We start from the raw sequence: 13,434 nt of genomic DNA, 5'->3' as shown, positions 1-13,434 counted from the left end.
CTCTGTTTCCATTATCAGATCAGTCAGCAAGTGCAGACGGCAATGGAAGGCTACTTTCCAAGGCCAAAGAATTTCTAAAAATTGGGAAGCTGACCATTTACAACTGGGAGATGGTTCGCAATAACCAGAAAATACAGATAGGTGTATAATTCAAAGTAAATTCTGAAATTGTAGCAAAGAGCACCTGAATAGCTACTTAATAAATAAGTATGAACAGAATTACATAATTACTAATTCCATTTTCTACCATTATGAAACGCCTTAATTTTGGATTTACTTCTCTAAGATGTGTCAATCAGAAAGTCTTTAAGTACTTGCTAAGAAAAAATCAAACTACAGTTTGAAAAGATGCCTAAAGCAAGAACAGCAGTGACCTCAACCATCTCACCAGCACCAAAATCACACTCAGCCAGAACTACTCTTGGCAAGCTATTGTTTTCTTTTTTCCAACAGGAAAAACTGTGCACTTTCTTATGGGGTGCAACAAGCTATCCTAAATCCACATTCAACCAATCAATTGTATATCATTCTCTACCAACTTTCATTAACCAGATTTTTTTTTTAAGTTCCAGAGTTAGAAAATGAAAGCTAGTTCATTGTAATTTTATACATTTGTAATTGCATAAATATGGCATAGTATAAAAAAATAGGCTAATACTGTTACCAGAAAATCTCACAGTATTCAAATTCTGAGAGGTTTGCTCTGATATCCCTATTTCCTTATTTGCTGAATTACATCTGCAAACAATACTTTTAAAGGTCATATTATAAAATATTGTGTTAAATATGGTGGAAAGCTGCATTTTTTTCCTTGTACAATCTGTGGAGTGTACAAAGAACAGCCTGTACTCTACAGCTATAATTAAAGGCCACATGTGGTCCTTAAACTAATGGAGAGGTATGAAATTGATTGACAAGATGAGAACAAAATAAAAGGTTTTTCCCTCTTTCTGGTGAAGAAAATTGAAAAAGTAAAACCCATTAGAACCTAGTGACAAGAAAATAAAAACATACTCCACATTCCCTGCTTGCAAACCAGGAGACTTCTCAGCAGGCAAGTGTGCTAGGCTGAATTGCAGCCCGCCTGCTTCTGGCATCTCTGGTCGCACCTCACGGTGTGATTTGCATAGACAGCACTTTTACACATGGATATAATTCACTTAATTCTGCTGAAGGTGTAAACCACACACACATTACTGATCCAGTGTGAGCCCGAGCTCTCTCAGCCATTTGCTAATAAGCCATATCAGTTATGGGCAGGTGAAAGCTGGATGGAAATGTGACAACTACATCTACAAGGACTCTTTACCATCCACTGGTCTGAGAGAAATCATGATTCAACTCCAGCAACAACATGTACATACACATATAAATTTGAAGTTTCTTCTTTTTACAGTGTATATTTCCAGATAGGGAAAGGCATAGACACTGCCAAAAGAGTAAGACTCAATAATTTTATTTATTAGTAACAACAACAATGAAAAAATTGTAATTGTTATGGACTAGTTAGTGGCCAAAGACCCTGAAAAGATATGCAAGGTCAGCAGGCATGAAGGCTACTTTTATATTAGGAAATGCTTTTGCAAACAGTCACGGGCACTATGGCTTGCTGGCATACAATGGGAAAGTCCACATCTACCTCAGATAACTCCTTCTGGCCTCTGAAATGGGACAGTTGTACCCAAACTGTCCACAGGAGATGCCTGCCTGCAGGAGGAACACCAATTGCTACCAGAAACCTTTCAGGTACACAGCACAGCAAGCTGTGCCCCAAAACATGGCTGGTCACCAACACACCAGAATTCAAGAGTCAGACATTGCCGTTCTTTTTTAAGAAAGCCTTCACTGATGGTATCAGGAATTTTATGAGAGAAGGGAGTGCAAGATTTAAGCCAAACAATTATACATTGTTATGTGACAGTTCATGGAAAATAAGAGAGTACTTTCCAGTTCCTGTTTCCACAGGACATTAGCCCTTATGCTCACACATAAATGGAGCAGCGGGTTAGCACAGTTAGAAAGTCAACTTGGGGTAATCTCTGTGCTTTTATAGCATCAACATGGTTGCCAGAAAAAATTACAGTAATTAGTAAAAACCAACTATTCTCACAGTTTAAGATGAACCCCTGGTTTATGACAAGGGGCAGGGCAAGATGAAGATTAGCTGTGGATGTAGGTGCTGTACCCTCATGGAGACACTGCTGCTCTTTGCCCATCTCCGCTCCAGAAGCCCAGCACAGGGGAGCAGCTGAGCTATAACTCACAACCTGGGTCCAAAGAACTGGAAAGCATATTTGGCATACAGCACAATTTACACTTTTGCTACCTGCCGTGTTGAGCAAGTAATTTTATTTCTTCATTTATGGCATTCACACAACCCAGAGATTTTAATAAACCTGGTAAAAAAAAAATTTTTTTGGTCCTGATCCCACCTATTTCATCATGTTTGCTGGCTCTCAGAGTGCTTCCAACTAATACATGCTTCCCATCTTAAAATTTTTAAAACAAATTCAGGATCTGTCAAAAGTTTTACCAACAAAACAAGCAAACAAGCAAACCAAAACAAACCAAAACAAAAAAATAATTGAGAACTTACTGAAATAGATACCACCTTTTTCACGGGGCACCTGACCTTCCTGGGTTTGTTATTTGAAAAGCTAAAATTTCAAGGATGGCATTAAAACAATCAGGTCTCCTCTGACAGCACAAAATGAATAAAATTTCCAGGTTTTCAGTACTACATTTAAAGCAGTCGCAACTCATTTAGTGTCTTTCTGCATATGGCACTGCTTTCTGCAAATGAATGGCTTGGAATGTTGCTATGCTACAAAGTGCTTACAGTTTAAGATCAGATTATATTAAAAGTATGCAGAAATGTATTTTGAAATACATTTTTCACCTTCTAAAAAGTATTGTTGATTTAACTGAAACTAGGAACAATTTTCTGTGATTTGAGGGATCTTTCATAGCCGTGCATGGATGACAGCACACATCTCTACTGCTGGCACTGTCGCTAATACAGCCTAAATGGAGACGAATACAGCTTGATCATTCAAGCTGATCTGTATTTTTCTCTGAACCAACAGAAGCTTTTCCCACTGCATTGCTGCAAACAATGTTACTTCTTTCCCTGATACAAATCATACCATGCACATATTTTCAAGTTTACATTTCTTACTTTCTGTTTCAGTTGTAGGTGATTAAAACACGCTGAGAAAACGAAACCAAACAAATACATGGAATGTTAGTTAGCTAGTTTTATGAAGTGTGCTTTTATTTTTTACTGCTGAATAGCTGAGAAAATCTATGTCTGGATCCTTAATTCCCTGTAAAGAGGCATAAATATAGGCTTAAACATAATTATATTATAGCTAGAAGCTAACATGTGCAAGAGTGATGTTATCAAAAAGCACTGCTGCTTAAGATCCCTCCACAATCCCAGAACTGCCTAAGAAAATGCAAATCTGTTCTCACATGATGTAAGAGACATTATTAAAAGGAAAAGGCATCTGTCCCAAAGGACACTGTTCCATAAAGGGAACTTTTTTATAACAATCCATAAAATATTTTAGGTTCTTTCAGCAACATTTCTCACAGACCAAAGCATAATATCATAGAATCATAATATCATTTAGGGTGGAAATAATATTCTTGCCATTAAATTTCAAATAAACAATTTGTGGAGTGTGCAAAGAACACACTCCAATGAAAGCCAGTTCCTCCCTCTCTCTCTCTGTAGCATTTTGTAAACCAGTTGTTGTACCAGTGCTGATCAGGGATTCATGGCCTGCAACAGGGAAACACCAAGCCCCTCAGCGTCCAGAGGGAGATAATCATTGGGAACATCATATCAGAGAACATTAACACAATTGTGTTTGGGCACCTAACCCAAAGGCTCATGGGGACAGGCTGTTCTAGAGGATGACCCAGAGCAGATCTGGTTCAGATGCTTTGAATCAGCAATCAGAGGAGCTTCTCTCTCTCTTAATAGACTGCAGAAAGCCCAGCCTTCAAAGTTAGGCAAGTAGTTTTGGGCCTCTAGTTGAGTGGCGGGACTGCCTCACAGTGCATCTGTAAGTGATTAAGTTAAAACTGTAACAAAACAACAGCTTTTCTCCTAACCTTAACATCTTAAGCTTAGCAACAAATTTGAATAAAGCAAAAACTGTTTCATTTTCTCTATTTTCTCTGACAAACTCCCCGTGTGTATTTTGTCATTTCTGGGGAGTCAGACCTACAAAATTACAGACCTAAATGTCAAGGTTTATATCAAAGCCTATTTTTTCATACTGCATCAAATCTTTCCCATAATAAAAATACATATTTGAGCCAGGAATATGTCAAACAAACAGACATATTTTCAGAGCTGAATACCCTTGAAAATGTATTAAATGTGGCTACCCTTTTAATTTAATGATCCCACATTAGATGTGATTCTATATGAAAACTCTGATGGAAGGAAACCTATCTTTATTTTATGATAAAAGCCAACTTGGGATCACTCAGTATTGAAGCCGATTTATCTACATTTTTGTCTGTTAGCATCAATAACAGGCAGGGAGGCATCTTCATCATTCAGACAAAACTGCTGGACCGTAAACCTATCCTCTTATATGCTGCGCTGTCTTCTCCCATGAAACTGCTCTAGGCATCTTTGCTGCCCACCGAATTCAAGCCAGTAATCCAGGCAGGACTGTCAGCAGAGGAATGCCGTCTTTTAAATGCCCAGAACAAGAGACAAGGCTTTCAGAGACAGCTGAAGCTGCCAGAACACCAGCTTCTCCTCCTCACCCACACAATGCTGGCATTGTGTGGGGAATCCAGCCCACTACTCTCAGTCCCCCTTTCTGCAAACCCGGCTACAACAACGACTGAAGTCAGGACCAAAGAGCTGAGCATTGGGTGACAGTCAGCCCTATAACCACTTGCACCAGCTGGATAAATCCAAATTGCTCATTTTCAATGGAATTTGTTTGCGTGCTATCTAGCAACACCCAGAGACTGGGGGGAAAAAAAAGATCTCAGAAGTCTGTAACTGAGGTCATGAAACAACACAAGTAGATTCCAAAACCCACCTCTGAGATGCCATGCAGTTTACAAATTGGAAAAGTTGTAAATAAGCTGAATCTTGTCAATGTACTGTTTTACACATAAAAAGATGGAATGTCTATGGAAATTTTCTTACAAAATACACTGTGAAGATCAGTTTGATTTTGAAACTCTAATAAATACAGAAAGCCAATCACCAGGTATGAGGCACATACACTTTTGTGTTTTGCGTAACATCCAGAAATAAACACAGAAGCATGCTTTTTGGGGAATTTTTCAACCACTTTGACTGTTCACAAGTGCCTATTATGAAATACTCCATCCTCTAAAAACCTTAAATGATTAGTATATCAACACAAGCCACAGAACAGTCTTCCTACTACAGCACAGTACTGAAAACTCCAGTAATGAATAAGACAGCAAAATCACTAAAGTATTTGGCAAAGGAGGTTAGGAGGTTGTTCCAAGATACCTGGAAAAATAAGAACCAAGGATGACGGTGAGTGGGAAAAGAGGAAGGAAGGACAGGAGAAGACACCAATCCCATGTGAGAAGACCACAGCAATGGTTTGAGAATTAAGGCAGCTGAAGCCAGATTCTCAGATTCTGGAGGAAAAATGACAACAGATAGAGTAAAATAGAATACTGCAGGTCAGAAATGATGTCATCATGACAGGATATCTGAAAGAACTGACATTATAGTTGGTGATGACACAAAGAGAGGGTGGAAAGTTCTGGCTTCATGAACTCTGTGTCCAAGGTAGCAGAGAGGTGAGCAAGACAACATACCAGGGAAAGATGGGAGGGGAGAAGTCAGAGATGGGAGGGGTACTTTGGAAATCATCCATGGGTTGGTGGCAGCTGAGGGAAGATAAAATTTACAGCACAGTGTTTCCCAAATTGAATATCACAAGGTCACAGTCCCCATCCACAGCTCTCCAAGGGCTCCTGGCTGGAAGAGTCTCAATTAAAAATACACCTGTCATAAGCAGAATATTGCCATGACATCCCCCATTGCTCTACCATAAAAAGAGGTCAGTAAACAATGATTTTTAAATAGAAAAACAAAGAACTGAACCTTGGGGAATGACATCAGGAAGTGGATAAAGAGCCATTCCAGGAGATATTGAAAAATCAGCAAGGAACGAGTCCTGAAAGCCAGGAAAAAGAAAGCCTGATGAATCAAAGGCAGCCATCAACCCAAAACCTGGAGGACAAAAAACTGTTCCATGCATTAAATGATGACTAATAATGATCACTGTGGCAGCAGCTTCACTAGAGCTCAAAGGAGAAAGGTAAAAGAGAAGGAAACAGAGAGAAAACTAGAAGAAAACCAATGGAAAGCCAGCAGAGAGAAACAAAAGATCAGGGTCCTAATTAGATAAATATGATGTGAACAGAGTTTTCCATTTGTGTTTCCCTTGGGAAACAAGACTGCCAGGAGTTCAAAGTGAAAGGTAAATGAGTCAGAAAGGAAAAAAGGAAAAGCTTTGGGAAAAGGACCTCAGAACAGAGGAAGGTGCAAATGCAGGAGAAAAAATGAGTTAAATTAAGACTTAACATCACAGAATGGAGATTGCAAATTTGATGAAGAAAGAAGAAGGGAAAATAGAAGTGAAAAAGGAGAAAGTTGCAACACAATCAGATGAAAAGAGAAAGAAAGGGATTGGCTGATATTTTAGTCTAGCTTCTTATGGAATGAGATTGCCTCTCCCCATCCCAACAGCTTCTGAATATGCCGGTCAGCTTCAGTGACAAATCTTGAAGAAAACCAGCTCTTTGAAATTGCGTGTAAATGTGTCTTCAAGGTAAAGGGGTAATGAATTTGAGTTTCCTAACTACACAAAAGGCTGTAACATGAATTCTTCATTATTATTATTGCTCCCTTGATTTACCAGAGAATCAGCATGAAGCTGCAACCCCATACCAAGAAGAAGCCTTCAGTGAAACACAGCTCTGTAATAAACTTAGGTTAATCAACTGAAAGGCACAGATGCGCAGGAGAGAAGGCTTCCTCAAGCAGCAGTGCTCAGCTCTCAGTGCTTATTGAAACTTGCAAAGCAACTGGCTAATTTTTGTGTGAAGGAGGCTATAAAGAAAAGAGGCGCATGAAGAACTGATATTGAGAACAGAGGGGGAAAGTAGACTTGAGAACAGGCAGAAGCCTGTGTGGATACAAATCAGAAGTTCAAGGTGGTAGTTTACTTGAGGTACAGGACCAACAGCTGATGAGCGTATGAAAGCAATTAATGTAAAGATGAAGGAAAAGAAAAATAAACCAATCAGTCAAAAAGAGCTCAAGAGAAAAGGGTAACATTCTTCAGAGAAAGAGTAGAAAATGGCAGCACGTGTTTCTGAGGTGGCCTCTGGTGTTGCAGTCTGCTATCTGCCCTCTGCTGACAGTCAGCTCACCTCTTCTGTTGACCTAAAAGCTCAGACAGCTTTCAACAGCAAATGTAGCACCTGACTGTCCACCAAAGGGACCTGCGGTTGAGTCAGCAGCCACATCATGTTCTTGCCATTTTCTATCATTTGCTAAGGAATTTGATTCAATCCATGGAAGAGATTCCATAAAACCGTAGTCCAACTTTTGCAGAGCTAGCATCAACAAACCCAAATATTACAGTTTCAAGCAGCCAAGTTACTACTTTGGAATCTTGTTCTTTCTCATAGACTGACAGGCTTTGTGTGCAACTAATCTTTTTTTCTTCTTCTTTTAACATCAGCTATCGTTAAGTGCTGAATTACCCCATCTTGCAAATTAGCAAGTAAGTGAAGATAATATTTCTGTTCTTGTTGAGTAATGGCTAACACATTACAAGATGGATTTCCTCATGTATTTTGACAAGTGAGATCTTGCTTTAATTATTTATGAAAATGGTTTGCAGTAGGCCAGTGAAAGTCCTACAGTGTGTTTTTGCATATTTTTCAAAAAGAATGAGCTCTTAGGGACATGTGATCTTTCTGCCATGGTCTGCAATTATGTCTGTGCTTAGAGGTAACGTGGGTGAGCACTACCAGCATTTGCATGTTAGCATCTGAGTATGACAAGATTTCCTATTTAAGGAAATCAGCTTCAGCATATTCTTTCCATAGTTCATCTTGACAAACAGTTAAATTTTGATAGTTTTGTGGTATCTAAAAGGAAAAAATACAGACAAGACATCCAAGAAAAACCTCACTACCAGAAAGAGGTTCTAAATCTGAGGTGAGATTAAAAAGTTACTTTCACTAATTCAGTCTCTACAGATATAAAATAGGGGGGAAACCAGATTTCAATCCTTCAGTATTTTGTCTAATGACAAACACAGGACTATGATATTTTATGCAAGTAAAAAAGGCCACTAGAATGGAAGAAGTTGAAGGTTCAAAGGATAAAGTAAAAATGGCTAACTGCACACTATCTGAAAAAGATATCATTTCACAAAAATAAACCAAAATGCAAAATGCTTTTTGTTAATTTATTCTAAGAACTTTATTTATATGGCTATAGCGCCTGTCACATTTTCAGCATGCATTAGTATTGTACTAAACACTACACATCTATTTTAAGCTAAAGGATGAAAATCATAGGTCTTTTCTTTAACTGTTAAGAAAGATCATTGCACTAGGATATGCTAACAAATTTGTCTGTGGGACCATCTGCCCTATGATTTCATTCTTTCCCATTTTTCACTCTACCTTCTTCCTTGCATGCATGGAAGTGCACACTGTGTGAACACCTCCAATAATTGCCACACAAACAAGGGGTGGCTAACATTTCTTCTCTGCTGGGTGTCTTCTCTTCAGGTATTCTCTACTTTTGAGTGGTGTGCTTTATTACTGCATCCTATGGACAGCCATCAATTCATGCTCTGACAATCACAGCAGCGGAAGGCAGGTGGCAGATGTACCAGCAATGAAGTCTGACAGATTAAATTTTGCAAATACAAACCTGCTAATCCTCAAATTCCCAAATTGATTTGAGATTAGTTACATAGCTAGAGACTACACCAAAAATATCCAGATGATTATATCCTGTTCCCAAATTCCACCCCCTGAGTACAGAGAGGTAGAAGTACACAGAAAAAGGCCAAGAGCAGCCAAGGGCCATGGTAGATCTCAGGGAATATCTGACCTACAAATGTACAATGAAGAGTCTCAAAATGTTTTCCATTTATTCTTTGATTATGTCTACATCCATGACCACATTCTCATGCAAGTCAATAGTTAAGGAAGTCCCTGAAATGTGTATTTGGCAGAAGTTACGAAGGGAATTAATTCCAAGAATGAAGGTAATATATTTGGTTTTAGTCATGAATCAGAATTAATTCACACAAGAAATTACAGCTGTCTTTGAAGAAAATCAAGTCACACCAAACTGCATTGATTTATCCCTCTCCTAAGATGAAATGCAGCCCTATAAAAGGAAAGGGAGATGATGGCACTCACCTTACATCCCTCACAAGCACTGACACCATAGTGATATCCAGATGACTTGTCTTGACAAACAAAACAGGGCTTGTAAACACGAGGGGGTGGAAGTGGTGAAGGAGGGCTCGGAACAAGTTCCTCAGAACTGGTGCTCTGAGTTTCAACTGCTACAAAAGAAAAAAAAAATTGAATGATTCATAATAATTTTGAATAAATATAACCATATTGTAAGTATCAAAGTGGCCCATACCTTTCTTTCCATAATAAATATTAATTTGTCTTTCCTAGAAAATTTAAAGGGAGCTAAGCAAGGCAAACAATGGCAGCACTACATCCTACAGCCTCAAAACTGTATTTTAAAGTACCCAATAATTTAGATGTAGGGCATGAATCGTACCTGGCTCCCAAAAAGGACAACTTTGAGCTCATGTTCTGATTTTAGCCTATTGAATTGTATAGCATCCATGTGTACAGGTTGGATATCAGCCTTTAAAGGGAAACTGTGATTGGTACCTAATCTTGGAAGAGTTTTTTAATATCTTGCCATTTTCTAGGTCAGTATGCAATTCTGACCTAATAGGATAGCAGCACATATCAGGATATATGTAAAAAGTGTGAGACCTGAAGTGAAAATTACCTAAACAAGTTGTCCTTTTTTTTTTTTAAATCTGTAAAACTAGCACAACCCAGCAACACTTCCTTACCTACCTTAGGACCTGTATATCAGGAAACCTTGCTGAGAAAAAGCTACTTATATATTATGACCCCCACATCTCTTTATTGCCTTAATATTTCTAGATGGCCATTTGTTTTGAACCTGTTGAAAAGCCAGTAACCCCTTTCAGGGAAAGGACGTGAAAGCTCTACGATGTAAGCTAAGACATGTGAACTACATCTTTCCAAAACATCTGCATTCGTTTTCTGTGATATGCTGTCATCATTCCTCACATTTATTGTGGATGTGCAATACATTTTCATGTTTCACCTAGTTGTCTGCTGCTTCTCAGATAAATCCCTCTAACTTTTCAACAGATATACAGGAATGACAGGATCTGTGAACTCAGATCTAGCCAGAAGTATTAGGCACTATCAGCAGAGCTAAATCTCCAGAGTACTAACAGCAGGCCCTAAAGAATATTACTCAATGGAAAAATCTTAGACAAGATTTACTGTACAGGATATTTTTCAGATTACGACGATGATACGTTTGTATTAAACTCATGATTCATTGTCAACTCATGTGCTGCTGAATTCACAGAGGGCATCACAACACATAAGGCAACCTCTGATTACTCGTGAGAGACGGGTCCCTTTCTGCCTTTTTTCCTTGGGTTAAGTTAGTATCAACTTCAAGGACAGATTCTTCTTGAGAAGAAAATAAATGCTAGAGTAAAGTATTAAAGGCTCTGATCTAAGCGAGGAAATACCTTTGCAATTTATTTATATATCTAACGATAAGGAGGCTGTGAAAAAACAGAAAACTAAAATAAGTAAAATAACATGGCTCCATAAATTGTGACATTAAGACAATGTCCAGAACTATAGTCATCTTTTTCAATATTAAATAAACTGAACTTGGCAAGCATTTATGTGCTCCTACTGCACCAAGAAAACTTTAATTAAGCTTTTTATTAATGAAAACTTTTATGAGAATAACAATTTCTTTTCAACAGTAATTTTTGGTATTTAAGAGAGACAGAGAGTGCTCTGTTATTGATCTCTGCAAAGCCACCCTCTTGAATCACTAGTCTATTAGTACTTCTAAATTAAAGTTAAATTCATCAAATGCCCTTGAGAAGCCCCAAACATTCCTTGCCTTATTTCATGCTTGTACATGAATTACGGTGGCTTCCAATGAGTCTATGGAATGATAAAATTTTAGCTTTAAAACTGCAATACCAGCAGATAATGTGTTTTGTATTAGCTCATTCTACTCTCCCGGTCCACCTAAAAGGCAGATTTTAAGCTCCCCATGGGAAAACAAGGTTGTGTCATTCAATAAAACAACTGCTCTCCTGCAATCCTTCTGTGATTTCAGTCTGGGGAAAGCAGCCTTTCAGGAATAATACTGATACACTTCTGTTTATTCATCAATTCATCCTAAACAAGCATCAGCATCCAATAGAGTGTTCCAACTCCAACCAGTATTGTACACCAGACAGGTCTCTCAAGCACTATAGAAACAAGAGGAGCTTGTGATATCCAGAAGAGATTATGCAACCAACTCAGTTCATAAATACACAACAGAGTCAGCAAGTGAAGTGTTGAAGGTACTGCTAGAGAATACTTTTCAGGACAATTTGAAAAGGTATACGATAAGGAAGGAGCCAATGAAAATCAGAAGACTCTCTCTAAAACACCATACACATGTGCCACTAAAAGGACTTAATCTACTAAAAATAATACTTTCATTAGCTTAACAGCTGTCTAGATAGTTTGTTTTTTTGGTTGTTTTTTTTGGTTGGTAGGTTTGGGGATTTTTATTTGGGTATTTTTTTTGGGGGGGGGGGGCAGGTTGTTGGTTTATTTTTGTATAATAAAACCCAGTTTGGGCACATTCACTTTTGATCACAGGCAAGGTGTGCAGTTTTCTGGAGAAGCTTGAACCTGCATTCATACATGCTTGACTCTTACTCCAGTTCCTGGCTTACTCTTCTTCCTTGGATTTAGCTTTTGTAACTCTTTATTTGAAAAAAGTATGCAGTGCCTGGGCAGAAGTCCTGTGAGGCACCTGTAGCAACCCATGCTCAGCAGGTATAAAGTGTTATTTTTGCAACATGTTGACAGCTAGTGGATGCATGACAGCAGAAGCTGCTTTCTTCTATGCATGTCTACACAAGCAACAAGGAAAAAAAGAAAGGATGGGGGGTGGACAGTTGACTTTTCCAGAAGAAGCATTTTTAAAGCAGTCCTACAACTTTAGGAAGAAGTCAATGGGGGAAAAAAGGGAAGAAAAAAATGCAACTTCTTTCCTTGCCCTGCTTTCTTGTCCTATGGGATGTGACACTTCAGGATCCCTACTCACCTGAGACAACAGAGACTCGGTGCTGTCACCCAACACCTGAATGCAGCTTAAGCACACAGGGACTCTCAAACAATCGGTCACTTCACAATTCCTAAGATGTCTGAAATTTTTCTAAAGGTTAGATAAAGTAGCCGATAAGATCTTTAAAAGCACAGCGTGCTTTCTGAGAGCTAATTTACTGCCAGCTAAACCGTGTTGACAGATGGAGAAGGTATTTTATTTTGAGACCAACAAGAAGCAGGCAGGCACTGCAAAATGCTTCATGTTCTCCTAGAAGCTTAGATTATTAAGCTCGCATGTTAATGCACACTTTGGACAGTTGAGTTTTAAAAGAATAAGAAGTTGTAAAGCAAATGGCATTTCCTGGATAGCCTCAAGGGAATTTTGAATACTGAGCTCAGGGTCCCTGGTGGGAAGCCGCAATTTCAGCTAATTAGGGTGAATAGCAAAGTGTTGCATTTGGTCAAAACATTCTGTTAACCCTCATTTTTGTTGGCACCAACAAGAGTCTGGATTTTTTTGCCTTTTCTTTTCTTTTTTTTTTTTTTTTTGTGAATTCACTGCAGGAGTGCAAGGCACTCAGCTCACATACATTAGGCAGAAAGTCAAAGGAAACGCCAAAGTTCAACTAAAGTACAAGTAATTAGAACCAGATTCTCTGCTGCTTGTATGTGTGCATTTCATTGTAGAAGTTATTTATAAGCCTCCAAACATTTGAAAAAATAACTATATACTGTAGATCATTTAATTTTTATGTCTCGTCTGGAAAAAAAAGTCTGCTTTTAATCATCTTCCAGGAAAGAGCCAGGAACTGGGAAAGTGGGTCTCAATTGTTTCAATACAAATTTCTCTCTTTCATGTGCCACATTAAACTATACTATAAAATTAAATCCAAAATATCATTGACTTTGTCCCCCTCCTTTTTTTTTTTTTTTTTTTAATAAAAA

At 38.3% G+C, this 13,434-nt stretch overlaps 1 protein-coding gene across 4 annotated transcripts in view; it reads right to left on the bottom strand.

Annotated features, from left to right (window-relative positions):
- RARB (retinoic acid receptor beta) overlaps window positions 1-13,434 on the bottom strand; it is a 204,351-nt gene that overhangs the window by 57,931 nt on the left and 132,986 nt on the right. For all 4 annotated transcript variants that reach the window (XM_053935182.1, XM_053935177.1, XM_053935197.1 and 1 more), the window contains one exon: window positions 9,481-9,629. In XM_053935182.1, coding sequence (XP_053791157.1) covers window positions 9,481-9,629 — 149 coding nt within the window. The remainder of the gene's footprint in view (window positions 1-9,480; window positions 9,630-13,434) is intronic.

Source organism: Vidua chalybeata, chromosome 1 (assembly GCF_026979565.1).
Source record: "Vidua chalybeata isolate OUT-0048 chromosome 1, bVidCha1 merged haplotype, whole genome shotgun sequence".
Taxonomy (NCBI): Eukaryota; Metazoa; Chordata; class Aves; order Passeriformes; family Viduidae; genus Vidua; species Vidua chalybeata.
Note: the sequence above shows the minus strand (reverse complement) of the source record. Positions and strands in the feature narration are given on the sequence as shown.